The 20,326-nt window shown below is 46.0% G+C and overlaps 1 protein-coding gene across 1 annotated transcript; it reads right to left on the bottom strand.

Moving 5' to 3' along the window:
- Positions 1-438: 438 nt before the first annotated feature.
- Positions 439-19,639, bottom strand: LOC124274845. Its single transcript, XM_046710215.1, has 6 exons — positions 19,616-19,639; positions 14,436-15,478; positions 14,163-14,221; positions 13,910-13,958; positions 13,390-13,467; positions 439-1,266 (listed from the first exon to the last, which is right to left on the bottom strand). The coding sequence occupies exons 2-6, from the start codon at positions 15,475-15,477 to the stop codon at positions 581-583; spliced, it is 1,914 nt and encodes a 637-aa protein (XP_046566171.1). The 5' UTR covers position 15,478; positions 19,616-19,639; the 3' UTR covers positions 439-580.
- Positions 19,640-20,326: the final 687 nt, after the last annotated feature.

The raw sequence follows: 20,326 nt of genomic DNA, 5'->3' as shown, positions 1-20,326 counted from the left end.
CAACAAAACCCAGCTATAATTATAAAAACAAAATATTCTGCGAACTTGATCGTATTTCGGAAAATGCGCCTCGCCATGTACACGGCGACATTCTATGTCCGCTTCAATCACTTTCACCACGTCTCTTCACTGACATCAAATGTGACGAATGTGGATTCACAACTACAATAATTGATCACAACTGTTCATGTTGGGATTTAAAACATTTACATTACAGAGTAGAAACTAAACATGTCAATAAAATCATGATTTGAAACAACTTTAGATGAATTTGTAGATTCAGTTATTTGTAGTGACATTTCCCAGACGTGTATGAAATGTATGATAAACTGGTCAACTACTGCAAAATAATAATCATAACAATAGTCATGTGTGGATGTAAAATGTTTGTAACATCCTCCTGAATCCAGTCAAGTAGAAAAACAACACATTCAGCTGACCTCGTTACATTCTTGTACACAACAAACAGCACATAGACAGACAACTTATACGTCCGCCTCAATCACTACAATTACATTTGACAGTTTAAATAAATAAATCACACTTACAAGTTTACACAATGTCATGTGTATTTTATTGTCTAATTCAAGGCGTCATAAATAAGTGACTTCTTGGTGTCAGTCATGGTGATATCTGCCCCACTTATCACCTTCATGTTGACTGTGTAGCGATCTGACCGCCCAACACTAAATATGGGAAGAAGAGACTCGCTCCACTCACCATCCACCTTGGCTAAAACAACCTCTCTGTCGAGGTCTATGAAGGCGAGTCTCCCCCTCCCCACATCCAGCACAACGCCATAGTGGAGGGTGGCCTGTGTGCCGGGTGTGGCAGACATTGTGTTACTGTAACACTTCCCCTCCTTCCCCTGCTGCCACACCCTGGTACAGAGACTCCCCTGGTGTGTGTTACATCTCCCTACACCGACACACCAGGAGCGGCGCTGGTCACAAACAAACTCCTCACTGTCTACCTGGCTCTCCTCTATCACACCCATCTCCAGGACAAGATACCGCCACAACCCTCCATACACCACACCCACCCTAGAGTGTGTCTCCCAGTATCGTGGTGTGTGTGGGACAGGGGTGACAGTAGAGGGGGATGGAGGAAGGGGGATGGGGGTGAAGGCACATGTACCCCGATATCCCCGTAACCTGCGGCTGTGTCTGTGTTGTGTGGCGGGTGGCGAGTTCACCAGCTCACCGCCTGTAGTTACGTGGCACATGTCTGTGTTGGCTCGAGCAGCGTCCATTTGTAGTTTAGGACCTGGAAAAATACATGTTGTTTACAGATTAACAAATTTCCCGACTTCAGACAACAAATAAGACATTTTATTGTCAACCTCGTTTCAATGTTTACAAAACAGCGCACTTAATATCGGCTGCCATTTTCGTCTGTGTGTGAAATGTGTCATAATTGTGCTTTAAATAGAAATTATAAAGCTGTAAAAACATTTGTATGGGTATTCTAAATGTTTTTTATACATTTTTACATTGATTGACAATGAAATAAACACTCCATAAAACATTTCGTCAGAAATTGTTAGTTGAGCTGGTTAGCTGTCAGTAGTCAGAAATAGACACTTGCCGCCTGAAAACACATATATATAAACTTCATATCATGATAAAACTATCATTGTTAGTATTCTAAACTCATCTTATACGATTTACTAAATAATAAGACCGAAAAGTTAGTTGTTTGACGACATTTTTACATCTGAGTGTTCAACAGACACATTGTCGACAGGTAACTTCTACGTCCGCTTCATTCACTGACTACAGTTTGAGCACACTCGCTGGGCGGGGAGGTTGTCGTGTTTTGTGTATCAACTGTGATATGTACTCTCACATATTCTGTATCGACTGTGATATGTACTCTCACATTTTATTATTTTATTACACAGTTCTCAGACTTGCAATTTTCAGATAGCATTACCCTTTTCGTTACAGATTCACCAAGAAATATAACAGGACAGAGAACCTGGAAGACAGCCTACCTTATCGTTCATTCATACATGTTTTGACTAATATGGTAATGGGTAAAAATTAATCTTTAACGATGTCATATGAATCCTATTTCCTAACACTCCTTATATTTTGTCCTCATACATAAATGGGGTAAAACACGTTAACTCAATCTAGTAAATATTCAATTAACATAAAATCTTCAATTTTCATCTTTGAATAATGATCAAGCACTTTCAGTACTGTTACTCCTCAGTAAACTGTATTATCAGCCTCCTTGCTGAGCGGAGCAATATAACTCCGTGGATGTAATATGCTGCTTCAATATAATATTCATTGCAGCACATCATTTTTGCATTTTATTGTTATAATTCTAGGCTTTCATCTTACACAATTCATCGGCATTAAACAAACTGACACTAGCAATTGGTAGTTAATTTTATGATGTACAATAGACATTATAAGATAAGCTGTTTGTTTAATTTGTTAAAGGTAATGAAAGGAATTTTCTGGGCCTAGCCGTTAGTTTAGACAACGGTGGAACAGTTTTAAACTAAACAGAGCCAATTCAGAATGTCATTATTCACCGTGCCGAGAATAGACAGTGAGCTCGAGTATCGCGGGCCAGATAGACCGTCCGGGTGCTTGTAACATGAATCTTCAGTCGTCGTTGAGCAAAATCACGGCTGGTGTTCCTGTTTCATGTTGTTCTCGTTTACTACCAAGTGACGTGAACTGTTGTTATTGTTTTCGATAAAACTCAAATAGAGGAGGATGAGTTTAACTGAATATATAGTTGGCTGGTTGATTGTTGTTTAACGCCGCACTCAGCAATATTCCAGCTATATCGCGGCAGTCTGTAGATAATTGAGTCTGGACCAGGCAATCCAGTGATCAACATTAGGAGCATCGATCTAAGCAATTGGGATACGATGACATGTGTCAACCATGTCATCCGATCCGGCTAGTCGCCTCTCACGACGGCGAGCCCGACCACCCGATCACGTTAGCCGTCTTTTACTACAAGCATGGGTACCTGGAGACCAATTCTAACCAGGATCTTCAAGGGTACGCTGAATATATGACATGTTTATGCTTTTCTAGCCCACAAACGTTTATACGTCCTCCATCGTGCTGGGACGTGCAGTCAGGGCCCCATGTGAGCAGATTCTTATCAACCTGTAGACGGAGACATTATCTATCATTACTCCAAATGTTGGCATCGGCCGCAACGTTCACGCCCACTTCGAAACATGTAAACAAACTTTTCAAATCTTGAAAATGAAATTCAAGTGGGTATTAAATATGGTACATCACTGACAGAGAATATTTGTATACAGCATGTGTGTATGTGATTAACAGAAGAGCTGCTATCTCCTGACCCAAAGATTATTTTATCGAAAGCCACCATGGGGGAGGGTTGTACTCAAGTCAACAAAACTATGTCACACATCTGTGATATGCTATGACCTCATTAGCAATCAACATGCGAAAAGAACAACAGTCTAAGTTAATCCTGGTTAGTAAGATATGTGAATAAAATAAAATAAAATACTTTGAATTATTTGATGACCAGTGATCGATGTTATGAGTTACTCTAAGCTAGGTCGGTGACTCCTTACACATTTTTCATATGACATTTGACCACAATCAAGGTTAGATATTGCGACTTAGATATATATTATTTCTGGTAATTTGTTAAAATAAAACTGCCGACAACTAACGACGTATGTATCACGAAATATGGTGCAGCTTTTATCTCAAGTGGAAAAAGCTCAACCTTTGAAAATATCTCCTTTTTTCCACGTCATTTAATCTGAGATACATCTTAATTCACGAAACACTCAATATAATCTCTACATAGTGGGGCGATGAGGTAGCTTAGTAGTTAAAGCGTTCGCTCGTCACGCCGAGGACCCGGGTTCTATTCCTCACATGGGTACAATGTGTGAAGCCCATTTGTGGTGTCCCCTGCCGTCAAGTTCCTGGAATATTGCTAAAAGCGGCGTACAAACTTACTCACTCGCTCAATCTCTAAATAGCAAATAAAACTCGAAATAGATCGGCAGTTCCGAATGTAAACATTCGTCCGTGTTTCTGTCACCTGAATGACTAATTGATTGACGATATATACTGGATTGTGAGGGGCGGCCATTGTTTCGTAAGAGTATAAACAAGAGATCCGGCTCACCTTCTCACGTGCATCAACTCACATGTATTAATGATCATCCAACAGTGAATGCTCATTTCTGTGTCCTTCACATGAGTGAGTGAGTGAGTTTAGTTTTACGCCGCACTCAGCAACATTTCAGCTATAGGGCGGGGATCTGTAAATAATCGAGTCTGGACCCCTTCACATGACTTCAAGAAATATGAACTCAATCATCTAATGGAAACATTAGTGAAAAATTCGAAAGCAAATGCCAAAAGTGATAATGGTCATCTATCATTCCTGTACCTGATGTCTAAGAATAAGTCATAATAGAGTATACCTAGAACCACGTCCAAGAAGTGAGGATACTTCTATAAACCCAGTGAAACGTCATATTTTTAAATAACTGTGAGTATTTCTACAAACCCAGTACCACGTCCGTTTATAAATCTGAGAACACCGATATACACCGTGTCTTGTGTTCAAAGGGCGGTGGTGTGGTCCAGTGGTTCGCCCGTCACGCCGACGGCCCAGGTTCGATTCCCCACATGGGTACAATATGTGTAGTTCATTCCTCCCGGCTGCCGCCATGGTACCACTGAATCTTGTGTTCAAGGAACAGACAATTATACCACAGCAGTGGGGTGAGGAGGTTCTGCGTTTCAACTACGTATAACATAACCACATCTATTACAATATCAGACATCCCGTGTACAGCATCCCGTGTTGTTTAGGAGGAGCTATGTATAAGATAACCACATCTATTACAATATCAGACTTAAGAGAAACAAAAAAGCCCTAAATACAGTGTGGAAGGGATTCAGCAGCAGCGGGTACATCATCTTGTGTACAGCACGCCCAGTACATCATCCCGTGTACAGCACGCCTAGTACATTATCCCGTGGACAGCACGCCCAGTATATCATCCTGTGTACAGCACACCCAGTACATCATCCCGTGTACAGCACGCCAAGTACATCATCCCGTGTACAGCACGCTCAGTACATCATCCCGTTTACAGCACGCCCAGTACATCATCCCGTGTACAGCATCCCGTGTACAGCATCCCGTGTACATCACGCCCAGTACAGCATCGTGTGTACGGCATCCCGTGTACAGCACGCCCAGTACATCATCCCGTGTACAGCACACCCAGTACATCATCCCGTGTACAGCACGCCCAGTACATCATCCCGTGAATAGCACGCCCAGTACATCATCTCTTGTACATCATCCCATTTGCAGCACGCCCAGTACAGCATCGTGTGTACGGCATAACGTGTACAGCACGCCCAGTACATCATCCCCTGTAAAGCACGCCAAGGACAGCATCCCGTATACAGCACGCCCAGTACAGCATCCCGTGTACAGCACGCCCAGTACATCATCCCCTGTACTTCATCCCGTGTACAGCACGCCAAGTACATCATCCCCTGTACTTCATCTCGTGTAGAGCACGCCCAGTACATCATCCCGTGTACAGTACGCCCAGTACATCATCCCGTGTATAGCACGCGCAGTACATTACCCCGTGTACAGCAAGCCCAGTACAGCATCCGGTGTTCAGCACGCCCAGTACAGCATCCCGTGTACTGCACGCACAGTACAGTATCCCGTGTATAGCACGCGTAGTACATCATTCCGTGTACAGCACGCCCAGTACAGCATCCAGTGTATAGCACGCCCAGTACAGCATCCCGTGTACAGCACGCCCAGTACATCATCGTGTGTATAGCACGCCCAGTACAGCATTCCGTGTACATTATCCCGTGTACATCATCCCGTTTACAGCACGCTCGCAGTACAGCATCGTGTGTACGGCATACCTGTGTACAGCACGCCCAGTACAGCATCCCGTGTACAGCACGCCCAGTACATCATCCCGTGTACAGCACGCCCAGTACATCATCCCGTGAATAGCACGCCCAGTACAGCATCCCGTGTAGAACACGCCCAGTACATCATCCCGTGAAATGCACGCACAGTACAGCATCCCGTGTACAGCACGCCCAGTACAGCATCGTGTGTACGGCATCCCGTGTACAGCACACCCAGTACAGCATCCCGTCTACAGCGTGCACAGTACAGCATCGTGTGTACGGCATCCCGTGTACAGTACAACCAGTAGAGCATCCAGAGTACAGCATGCCCAGTACATCATCCCGTGTACAGCATGCCCGTGTACATCATCCCGTTTAGGCACGCCCCGTTCAGCATCGTGTGTACAGCATACCGTGTACAGCACGCCAAGTACATCATCCCGTTTACAGCACGCCCAGTACATCTTCCCATGTACAGTACGCCCAGTACATCATCCCGTGTACAGCACGCCCAGTACAGCATCCCGTACACATCACGCCCAGTACATCATCCCGTGTATAGCACGCGCAGTACATTATCCCGTGTACAGCACGCCAAATACAGCATCCCTTGTACAGGACGCCCAGCACAGCATCCCGTGTAGAGCACGACCAGTACATCATCCCGTGTACAGCCCGCCTACAGCACACCCAGTACATTATCCCGTGTATAGCCCGCACAGTACATCATCCCGTATACAGCACTCCCAGTACAGCATCCCGTGTACAGCACGCCCAGTACATCATCCCGTGTACAGCATGACCAAAGCAGCATCCCGTCTACAGCACGCCCAGTACAGCATCGTATGTACAGCATCCCGTGTACAGTACACCCAGTACATCATCCCGTGTACAGCACGCCAAGTACATCATCCCGTGTACAGAACGCCCAGTACACCATCCCGTGTACAGCACGCCCAGTACATCATCCCGTGTACAGGACGCCCAGTACTTCATCCCGTGTACATCATCGCGTGTACATCATCCCGTTTACAGCACGCCCAGTACATCATCCCGTGTATAGCACGCGCAGTAAAGCATCCCGTGTGCAGCACACCAAATACAGCATCCCATGTACAGGACGCCCAGCACAGCATCCCGTGTACAGCACGCCCAGTACATCATCCCGTGTACAGGACGCCCAGTAAAGCATCCCGTGTACAGCACACACAGTACAGCATCGTGTGTACAGCACGCCCAGTACATCATCCCGTGTACAGCACGCCCAGTAAAGCATCCCGTGTACAGCACGCAAAGTACAACAGCGTGTGTACATTACGCCCAGTACCTCATCCCGTGTACAGCATGCCCAATGCAGCATCCCGTCTACAGCACGCACAGTACAGCATCGTGTGTACAGCAACCCATGTACAGCACGCCCAGTACAGCATCCCATGTACAGCATGCCCAGTACATCATCCCGTGTACAGCATGCCCAGTACATCATCTCCTCTACATCATCCCGTGTAGATGATCCCGCTTACAGCACGCCCAGTACGGCATCGTGTGTACATCATCCCGTGTACAGCACGCCCAGTACATCATCCCGTGCATAGCAAGCGCAGTACATTATCCGTGTACAGCACGCTCAGTAACAGCATCCAGTGTACAGCACGCTCAGTACAGCATCCCGTGTACAGCAGCGCACAGGTATTACAGTATCCACGTGTATAGCACGCGCAGTACATCATCGTGCGTGTACAGCACGCAAAGTAAAGCATCCCGAGTACAGCACGCCCAGTACATCATCCCGTGTACAGCACGCCCAGTACATGATCCCGTGTATAGCACGCGCAGTACATCATCCCGTGTACAGCACGCCCAGTACAACATCCGCATACAGCATGCCCAATACAGCATCTCGTGTACACGCTCAGTACATCATCACATTACAGCATCAACACAGCGCCCAGTACAACATCCCGCATACAGCATGCCCAATACAGCATCCGGTGTACAGCACGAGCAGTAAAGCATCCCGTGTACAGCACGCACAGTACAGCATCGTGTGTACATCACCCCGTGTACAGCACGCCCAGTAAAGCATCCCGTGTACAGCACGCACAGTACAGCATCATGTGTACGGAATCCCGTGTACAGTACGCCCAGTACAGCATCCGTGTACAGCACGCCCAGTGCATCATCCCGTGTACAGCACGATCAGTACATCATCCCGTGTACAGCACACCCAGTACAACATCCCGTGTACAGCATGCCAAGTACATCATCCCGTGTACAGCACGCCCAGTACACCACCCCGTGTAGAGCACACCCAGTACATCATCCCGTGTACAGCACGCCCAGTACATCATCCCGTGTACAGCATGCCCAGTACATCATCTTGTCTACATCATCCCGTGTAGATGATCCCGCTTACAGCGCATCAGTACAGCATCGTGTTACATCGGTATATTCATACAGCACACCCAGTACAGCATCCCGTGCACAGCACGCCCAGTACATCACCCCGTGTATAGCACGCGCAGTACATTATCCCGTGTACAGCACGCCAAATACAGCATCCCTTGTACAGGACGCCCAGCACTGCATCCCGTGTAGAGCACGACCAGTACATCATCCCGTGTACAGCCCGCCTACAGCACACCCAGTACATTATCCCGTGTATAGCCCGCGCAGTACATCATCCCGTATACAGCACTCCCAGTACAGCATCCCGTGTACAACACGCCCAGTACAACATCCCGCATACAGCATGCCCAATACAGCATCCGGTGTACAGCACGACCAGTAAAGCATCCCGTGTACAGCACGCACAGTACAGCATCGTGTGTACAGCAACCCATGTACAGCACGCCCAGTAAAGCATCCCGTGTACAGCACGCACAGTACAGCATCATGTGTACGGAATCCCGTGTACAGTACGCCCAGTACAGCATCCCGTGTACAGCACGCCCAGTGCATCATCCCGTGTACAGCACGATCAGTACAACATCCCGTGTACAGCATGCCAAGTACATCATCCCGTGTACAGCACGCCCAGTACACCACCCCGTGTACGGCACACCCAGTAGCATCATCCCGTGTACAGCACGCCCAGTACATCATCCCGTGTACAGCATGCCCAGTACATCATCTTGTCTACATCATCCCGTGTAGATGATCCCGCTTACAGCACGCTCAGTACAGCATCGTAGTGTACATCATCCCGTGTACAAGCACGCCCAGTCTGGCATCGTGCACGCCGGTACGTCACCGGTGTGGCATTCGGTGCATTGTCCGTGTGCGGCATGGAATCTGGCGGCGTCCACATGTACGGGACCTTGGCACTGCGTCCGTGGGCGATGATTACGTATCGATGTGCAATGCCTGCAGCACGCGGTGTCCGATGGCCGCGGTGCATCGTCGATCCTTTTATTTGGCATCCATTCTTCCATCCATCCATTGTCCCTTTATCCATTCACTGTCCCCATGCCACCATCCATCCATTATCATCCATTATCCATCCATTCCTTCCATATCCATGTCCATGCCACCTCCATCCATTAAATAATCCCTTCTTTTCTTTATCATCCATCTTCACCTGGCCATCCATTCCTGTCCATTCTTTATCCATTCTTCCATCCATTCTTCACTATCTAATATCCATCTTTTCCTGTCCCTTTATTCATATCCACTATCCATTCACCTGTCCATCCATATTATCCATGTCTATCATCCATTCTTTATCTCATTCACTCCATTCTATCCATTCTTCTTTCCTGTCCCTTTATCCACTTTTTATCCAGTGTCCTCCATCTTTCATTATTTTCCCTGTCCTTTTATCCATTATTTTCCATTATTTATCCATTCTTCTTCTTTATCCATTCTTTATCCATTATTTCTTTATATTATCCATTCTTCTTTTTATCCATTTTCTGTCCCTCCTTCCATCTCTATTATCCATTCGTTTCTCTTGTCTCCTTGTCCATTATCCTCCATATTTTGTCTTTTTTTTATCCATTCTTTCTTATCCATTCCTGTCCTTTATCCATGTGTGTCCATTATTTTCTGTGTCATTCCATTCTTCCTGTCCATTATCCATCCATTCTTCTTTGTGTCCCATCCATCCATATTCCATCCTCCTCCATCCGTGTCCATATTTCTTTATGTGTGTCGTGTGTCATCCGTGTGCCATCATCCGTGCCACTGTGTGTCCATTATTCCATTGTCTGTTTGTCCGTTATTTTGTGTCCGTGTGTGGTCGTGTGTGTCAGTCTCCATCCGGTGTCCATCCGTTGTGTGATCCATCCGTGTTGTCCACTGTGTGTCTCGATTCTGTCTGTGCATGATTCCATCCACATGTGCCCAGCCTGTCCGTTGTGGTCGTCCATTATTTTGGTCTGTGTCGTTATTTTGGCTTGGTCCGTGTGTGTCCATGTGTGCCGGATCCATGTGTGGTCCTTGGTCTGTGTCCTTGATTCCGTCCGTGTGATCGTCCGTTGTGCTTGGTCGTCCGTTGTGTGTCGTCCATTCCTTGGTCCCGTGTGTGTCATCCCGTGTGTGCATGTCCATCCATGTGTCATCTTTCTACATCATCCGTGTGGTCCACCTTTGTGTCCGTGTGTCCGTGTGTCCATGTCCACGTGTGTCCGTGTCCATGTGGGACCATGTGTGTCAGTGTGTTCTGATCGTCAGTGTGTGTCCGTGTGTCCATCCATCCATGCCTCCGTGTGTCCGTGTGTCCGTGTGTGTGTCCATCCATTGTTCTGTCCATCCATCCGTGTGTCCATCCATTCTTCCTTGTGTCCGTGTGTCCATCCCGTGTGTCCGTGTGTGTCTGTGTCTTCCGTGTGTGCTGTGTGTCCGTGTGCCTGTGCCTCCGTGTGTGCTGTGTCCGTGTGTGTCCGTGTGTGTCCTCCGTGTGCCTGTGTGTCCTCCGTGTCCTCCACCTTGTCCGGTCTTCTGTCCGTGTGCTGTCTTCCTGTCCATCCGTGTGTTTGTGTGTGTGTGCTGTCCGTGTGGTCCCGTGTCAGTGTCCGTGTGTCCGTGTGTCATCGTGTGTGTCCATCCGTGTCCGTGTGTCCATCTTGTCTCCGTGTGGTCCACTCGTGTGTGTCCACGTGTGCTTGGTCCTCCATGGTCCTCCGTGTGTCTGTATCCGTGTACAGCACGCTCAGAACAGCATCCCGTGTACAGCACGCTCAGTACAGCATCCCGTGTACAGCACGCACAGTACAGTATCCCGTGTATAGCACGCGTAGTACAGCATCGTGTGTACTGCACGCCCAGTACAGCATCCCGAGTACAGCACGCCCAGTACATCATCCCGTGTACAGCACGCCCAGTACATCATCCCGTGTATAGCACGCGCAGTACATCATCCCGTGTACAGCACGCCCAGTACAACACCCCGCATGCAGCATGCCCAATACAGCATCTCGTGTACAGCACGCTCAGTACATCATCACGTGTACAACACGCCCAGTACAACATCCCGCATACAACATGCCCAATACAGCATCCGGTGTACAGCACGACCAGTAAAGCATCCCGTGTACAGCACGCACAGTACAGCATCGTGTGTACAGCAACCCATGTACAGCACGCCCAGTAAAGCATCCCGTGTATAACACAACAAGCCCGGTACACCACCCATTATTACCCAGCACGCCCAGTACATACAGCACGCACAGTACAGCATCATGTGTACGGAATCCCGTGTACAGTACGCCCAGTACAGCATCCCGTGTACAGCACGCCCAGTGCATCATCCCGTGTACAGCACGATCAGTACATCATCCCGTGTACAGCACACCCAGTACAACATCCCGTGTACAGCATGCCAAGTACATCATCCCGTGTACAGCACGCCCAGTACACCACCCCGTGTACAGCACACCCAGTACATCATCCCGTGTACAGCACGCCCAGTACATCATCCCGTGTACAGCATGCCCAGTACATCATCTTGTCTACATCATCCCGTGTAGATGATCCCGCTTACAGCACGCTCAGTACAGCATCGTGTGTACATCATCCCGTGTACAGCACGCCCAGTACATCATCCCGTGCATAGCACGCGCAGTACATTATCCCGTGTACAGCACGCTCAGTACATTATCCCGTGTACAGCACGCTCAGTTCAGCATCCCGTGTACTGCACGCACAGTACAGTATCCCGTGTATAGCACCCGCAGTACAGCATCGTGTGTACAGCACGCCCAGTACAGCATCCCGTGTACAGCACGCCCAGTACATCATCCCGTGTACAGCACGCCCAGTACATCATCCCGTGTACAGCACGCGCAGTACATCATCCCGTGTACAGCACGCCCAGTACATCATTCCGTGTACAGCACGCCCAGTACAACATCATGTGTACGGCATCCCGTGTACAGCACGTCCAGTACAGCATCCCGTCTACAGCGTGCACAGTACAGCATCATGTGTACGGCATCCCGTGTACAGTACGCCCAGTACAGCATCCCGTGTACAGCATGCCCAATACATCATCCCGTGTACAGCACGCCGAGTACATCATCCCGTGTACAGCACGCCCAGTACAGCATCCCGTGTACAGCACGCACAGTACAGTATCCCGTGTACAGCACGCCCAGTACAGCATCGTGTGTATGGCATCCCGTGTACAGTACGCCCAGTACAGCATCCAGTGTACAGCACGCCCAGTACAGCATCTTGTGTACGGCATCCGTGTACAGCACGCCCAGTTACAGCATTATTACGGCACACCATCCGTGTACAGCACGCCCAGTACAGCGACTTGTGTACGGCATCCCGTATACGGCATCCAGTGTACAGCATCCCGTGTTGTTTAGGAGGAGCTATGTATAAGATAACCACATCTATTACAATATAAGACTTCAGAGAAACACAAAGCTCTAAATACAGTGTGGAAGGGATTCAGCAGCAGCGGGTACATCATCTTGTGTACAGCACGCCCAGTACATCATCCTGTGTAGAGCACGGCCAGTACATCATCCCGTGTACAGCACCTTTTGTACAGCATCCTGTGTACGGCATCCCGTGTACAGCACCCTTTGTACAGCATCCTGTGTACGGCATCCCGTGTAAAGCACCCTTTGTACAGCATCCTGTGTACGGCATCCCGTGTACGGCATCCCGTGTTTAAACAGCAGTCAGTGACCTATCCTGTTTATGATTGATTGGTTGGTTGGCTGGTTGGTTGGTTATTTAACGCTGCCCTAAGTAATATTCCAGGTATATGGCGGCGGTATGTAAATAATAGAGCCTGGACCAGACAATCCAGTGATCAACAGCATGAGCATCTATCTACGCAACTGGAATATAATGACATGTGTCAAGCAAGTCAGAGGGTCTGACCACCCGATCCTGTTCGTCGCCTCTTACGACATGCATGGGTATCCTGTTTATGAAGTGCGGACAATGTCGCTTCATCAAGTGTTGAAGACAGTTAGCATCTGATTGTACTCACACTGCAGAGCCACCGGCGTCATCGTCCCTGTTTCACGCCTGTTGGTTTCACGCCCAGCTTCTGCAACATATATCCTGGCTGTATGTCGAAGAATCACGGAAAGAGCACATGCTAATATATATTTGAAAGTATAAACTGAATTTGGTTTTAAGAATTATAGCAGGTTTAAAGATCGGGGTACTGCTCTTTTGAACACACCATAACATCTATCAACACAAATTCTCAGTCCATTTGATTCCCGAAGTGGTTTTTAATGGTCAACTGCAGTTCAACTTGCTGTTCATTTCAGCTGCTGTCCATTTCTGAATGGTACTGATGATGTATAAGATTACAATGTAGCCTTATCAAAACATCGTGTCAAAGTGACAGCTAAAGTCTAACACTGAAACAATTTTAAGTCCACTCACACCTCCTTCTATTTAAATGATGTGACTGCGTGAGTTATGTCCCCTTTTCAAATATTCATGAACAGTTATCATAACATTATTTCCTATTTAAGTGTTATCAAAAATATTCTTACCAAACCGATGTAGTGGTGTTGAATCATTAGAAACCTCCAGGAACTCCAGCTTTTTAACAAAAAAACACATAAATGTCACAATTCAAGATTAAAACAACAGTAGTTTTGTTTAAAATCTATCATACAAATATCAGTTTAATGTACATACAACAATATCATTAAATGTCTTCGGTTGATCGTAAATTGTTTATGATAAATACTTATGAAAGAACAAGACATATATACTCATGTTCACTAATTAAGAAGTACTTACATGCTCGTTTGGGCTCTCAGCATCAGTTAGATGACTATCATCTATCTGTGTACCTTTGTCTGTAAAATGACCAACAATGATTACAAATCAAACAGTTAACGTTTAACTGAGAAATGTACAGATCGAACATTATCATCATACCATCAAAAGTGACATTAAGGTAAATAATCCGCAGAAAGCTCATCAAATATTTACTGCTGATATATTCCTGACAAAGATTCCATCAGAAAGACTTGATATATATATCGATTTATTGTCAGAGCAAGTAAGTACCTGTTTGTTCTGAGCCATATGCAGTGACACACCCGAATTTGGAAATTTCGGATTTCAACTTGTCCAGTCCTCTCGTGTTGAAAACGGCTGCAGATGTCCTATGCGTGTCTGGAGGTAGTGATGTGAGGTGTGTCTTCGTTGTTTCTTGTATTGAACTCTCCAGTGTCAGAAAGTCCGAGTTTGAAGCATATCTTAGCACTGTCTTGATGTAGTCTGAGGTCCACTTGCATCGTTCACTCTCGCCTTCAGAGGTAACTTGCTCGGTGTGTAGATTTGACAGTTCCTGCTTCGTCTGATTGTCAAGATTGATGATTAGCTCCTTCTCTCTTTGATCGAGTTGTGTCCTCAGAGAATGGAAAGTGAGATGGATTGCCTCCTTCAGATCACTGCTTGTCTTCTTGGTGTCATTCACGGCTTTGCTGATGCTGTTCAAATATGCTTGATGAGAAGTATGATGTGCAGTCACGTTCTTCCCATGTTGTTCTATCCGTTCTTTAGCAGCATCAGCAGCCACATCTGCATCTCCAACATCGTGCTCAGCATGGTCGCCAAGTCTGCATTTGTAACAGATCAAAATGCTGCAGTTTTTGTCAAAATATTCAAGGGGATAAGGATTGTGCAGTTTACAAACTGATTCAGCATACATACTTCCCGGTGTTATATCCGTAAAGGTTTCAACAACATGTCCTCTGGAAGCTTTAACACGGCTGTGCATGTTCTGGCAGTATTCACAGAGGAACTCTTCACACTCTGGACACCAGCACACAGCCTGGTTGCCGTCATCTTCATTGGTACAGAGGAGCTCTGTGGGGCGATGTTTTACTGTCAGGTGGAATATTTCCTTCTGTCTCACTGCATCCTTCTGGAGGCTTATGTCTGTGAGGTTGACCTCCCTCTGACAAGTAGAGCATGATATCACACCACCAGCTGCTGATGTCACACACGTCTCACACACAGCGTGTAAACAGGGCAGTAGGTAGGGGGCGGGGCCTTTCAGGGTAAACTGCTGCTGACAGACAGAACACTTGGGAAAGGCGTCCATTCTGAAACAGATAATATGGTTGTCTCTCTTCCATCGTTTGCACATAAGAAATGGCATATTGATTCCAGAAAACAAACATGCGGTGAACAGAAGTACTTGATCACAATTGCATTTGAATCAAAGGCACGCGCACCTAGCCCAAACTCTGTATCTGCTGGTAGATAACATGCGGTTCGCTTCACCAGTATCCCCACCTCCCCATCGCCCATCTTGTGTACAAACAGACACTAATCATTCCAACTGTAGTCACCCCATCTTCCCCAACTTGCGTTACCTACCAGCAGACACTATTCACTTTACCTGTATCTTCCCAACTTGTGTTACCTCACAGCAGACACTATTCACTTAACCCATATCTCCCCAACTTGTGTTACCTACCAGCAGACACTATTCACTTTACCCGTATCTTCCCAACTTGTGTTACCTCACAGCAGACACTATTCACTTCACCCGTATCTCTCCAACTTGTGTTACCTACCAGCAGACACTATTCACTTCACCCATATCTCCCCAACTTGTGTTACCTACCAGCAGAAACTATTCACTTTACCCGTATCTCCCCAACTTGTGTTACCTACCAGCAGACACTATTCACTTTGCCCGTATCTTCTCAAACTTGTGTTACCTACCAGCAGACTCTATTCACTTTACCCGTATCCCTACACATATAAAGTAAACAGTATCTCCTACAGCTGCTGCTATCTTCAATTAAGCACTATTTACTTCATCAGTTTTTCCAACACCTAGTGATGTATGCCAGCATACCCTGTTTCCTGTTTCTCTATCTACCACGACGTATACTCCCCTTACTTGTGTTATACTACCACTGGTGTCTTCTTGTTACCATATGACTCATCATATCTCCCAACACTTGAACTATCTATAATCACCCCTATCTCCCACACGGTGTCATATCTACTGGCAAACCCTATCCACCCCCACGCACCATCGTATATACCCAACACTTGAACTATCTATAATCACCCCTATCTCCCACACGGTGTCATATCTACTGGCAAACCCTATCCACCCCCACGCACCATCGTATATACCCAACACTTGAACTATCTATAATCACCCCTATCTCCCACACGGTGTCATATCTACTGGCATACACTATCCACCCCTACACACCATCGTATATACCCAACACTTGAACTATCTATAATCACCCCTATCTCCTACGCGGTGTCATATCTACTGGCATAGACTATCCACCCCTACACACCATCGTATATACCCAACACTTGAACTATCTATAATCACCCCTATCTCCCCACACGGTGTCATATCTACTGGCATACACTATCCACCCCTACACACCATCATATATACCCAACACTTGAACTATCTATAATCACCCCTATCTTCCACACGGTGTCATATCTACTGGCAAACACTATCCACCCCTACACACCATCGTATATACCCAACACTTGAACTATCTATAATCACCCCTATCTCCTACACGGTGTCATATCTACTGGCATAGACTATCCACCCCTACACACCATCGTATATACCCAACACTTGAACTATCTATAATCACCTCTATCTCCCACACGGTGTCATATCTACTGGCAAACACTATCCACCCCTACACACCATCGTATATACCCAACACTTGAACTATCTATGATCACCCCTATCTCCCACACGGTGTCATATCTACTGGCATACACTATCCACCCCTACACACCATCATATATACCCAACACTTGAACTATCTATAATCACCCTATCTCCCCACACGGTGTCATATCTACTGGCAAACACTATCCACCCCACGCACCATCGTATATACCCAACACTTGAACTATCTATAATCACCCTATCTCCCACACGGTTGTCATATCTACTGGCATACACTATCCACCCTACACACCATCATATATACCCAACACTTGAACTATCTATAATCACCCTATCTCCCACACGGTGTCATATCTACTGGCAAACCCTATCCACCCTACACACCATCATATATACCCAACACTTGAACTATCTATAATCACCCCTATCTCCCACACGGTGTCATATCTACTGGCAAATCCTATCCACCCCTACACACCATCATATATACCCAACACTTGAACTATCTATAATCACCCCTATCTCCCACACGGTGTCATATCTACTGGCAAACCCTATCCACCCCTACACACCATCATATATACCCAACACTTGAACTATCTATAATCACCCCTATCTCCCACACGGTGTCATATCTACTGGCAAACCCTATCCACCCCTACACACCATCATATATACCCAACACTTGAACTATCTATAATCACCCCTATCTTCCACACGGTGTCATATCTACTGGCAAACACTATCCACCCCTACACACCATCGTATATACCCAACACTTGAACTATCTATAATCACCCCTATCTCCTACACGGTGTCATATCTACTGGCATAGACTATCCACCCCTACACACCATCGTATATACCCAACACTTGAACTATCTATAATCACCTCTATCTCCCACACGGTGTCATATCTACTGGCAAACACTATCCACCCCCACACACCATCGTATATACCCAACACTTGAACTATCTATGATCACCCCTATCTCCCACACGGTGTCATATCTACTGGCATACACTATCCACCCCTACACACCATCATATATACCCAACACTTGAACTATCTATAATCACCCCTATCTCCCACACGGTGTCATATCTACTGGCAAACACTATCCACCCCCACACACCATCTTATATACCCAACACTTGAACTATCTATAATCACCCCCTATCTCCCCACACGGTGTCATATCTACTGGCAAATCCTATCCACCCCTACACACCATCATATATACCCAACACTTGAACTATCTATAATCACCCTATCTCCCACACGGTGTCATATCTACTGGCAAACCCTATCCACCCCTACACACCATCATATATACCCAACACTTGAATTATCTATAATCACCCCTATCTCCGCACGGTGTCATATCTACTGGCAAATCCTATCCACCCTACACACCATCATATATACCAACACTTGGACTATCTATAATCACCCCTATCTCCCCACACGGTGTCATATCTACTGGCAAACCCTATCCACCCTACACACCATCATATATACCCAACACTTGAACTATCTATAATCACCCTATCTCCCCACACGGGAGTCATATCTACTGGCAAACCCTATCCACCCCTACACACCATCATATATACCCAACACTTGAACTATCTATAATCACCCCTATCTCCCACACGGTGTCATATCTACTGGCATACACTATCCACCCCTACACACCATCATATATACCCAACACTTGAACTATCTATAATCACACCTATCTCCCACACGGTGTCATATCTACTGGCAAACACTATCCACCCCTACACACCATCGTATATACCTAACCCTGCACTATCCACCAGTACACACAATTCACTACATCTTTACACCCATTTAATTCACCCCAACCATTTCTCATATTCCATCTGATATCAATCATTTAAAGTAATCAAATCCACTCGTATATCCCCCGCGTGGCATCTGCCACTAAACACTTGTCTCACACCCGAATTTTGCATTATACACTACCTCTCCACCATTATATCACACACCTTGTGCTGTCACCCCACTCGCAACCCGACTTACAAACCCTACTGCACAATCACTGGGTGTTTAGGTCATCGTGACATGTCTCCAGCATTGTTAATCATCTATAAATAACCTGTCCTACCTGTAGCGTTGCTACGTTTACGCCCCTTTGAATGCATTCAAAGCGACGATATTGAATACTTCAATGTCCTGTTAAAAAATACAGGATTCAGGTTATTCCTTGTAAATACGTCCAAATAAACACCGTTTGTAACTGCCACAAAGTCAGACAGATCTGTTCATGCTTTTTAAGAGTTAAATTACACGGATCGTGCACAACACATTAGGAGGAATGGCGTCTGAAGTAGGACTGACAATGATAGGATTACCTGTTTGATTTGACGCTAGACAATATAAGCTTAAATCATGACCTAAGTAGATAATTTATGATCTAGCATCTTCGCGTACATATTTCTCTGATGTCCACTGCAACTATATCTATATCAAGACAGATATACTGAGAGGTGTTGAGACAGAACAGGACACACCTACCTGGAGGTTCGGCTTCCTGGTTGTACATGTCACTTCCGTGTCAGATCTTTATGCGCAAGTGTTATCGTAATCGAATTGTCACTGTTCCCTAATGCATTAACATGGACGAGGACTAAACTGGATTATTTGATGACACTGCTCGGTATACTGAGATAAATGTCTACCAGTTTTACTATGGTCTCGTTGTGGGTCCATGTCATGTGGTACGGAATTCATGTACAATATCTATTTGAACCAAAAATCTCCACCGAGGTATGCATTATGTAACTATAACGCAATATAGTGCATTACTTTGATTACTAAATAAATTCAAAGCTGTGAGATTAATCGTTGTCTTATTTGCAAATATCTACAGACGATGCAGCCAAATATAACTGCAAAAGCTTTTTAACATTTGCAATAACTTTTGACTTGAATAACTTTTTATCTGCTTAAAGTGAACATTATTGTTGTTTGATGATACATGGCAAGATATATGAGTATATTTCCCTGAGTTGATATTCCCAGTAAAACTACTGAACGCATTTTCTCCCATACTCCAAGAACGATTAGCTGAGTTTTAATGCGTCAGCTCGCCACGAATACGGTTTTTTGATTCCTTTGAAAAAGGATACAACCTGTGAAGTACATGTCCTCTCTCCCTCGCCGTGATGAGGTTGGAAAATATTTAAAACAGATCACCCAGCCAGCTCTCTCACTCACTCACTCACC

The sequence above is a fragment of the Haliotis rubra genome, unplaced genomic scaffold (assembly GCF_003918875.1).
Source record: "Haliotis rubra isolate DU_JTF1 unplaced genomic scaffold, ASM391887v1 Scf1042, whole genome shotgun sequence".
NCBI lineage: Eukaryota > Metazoa > Mollusca > Gastropoda > Lepetellida > Haliotidae > Haliotis > Haliotis rubra.
This window is presented reverse-complemented; position numbering and strand designations above follow the sequence as displayed.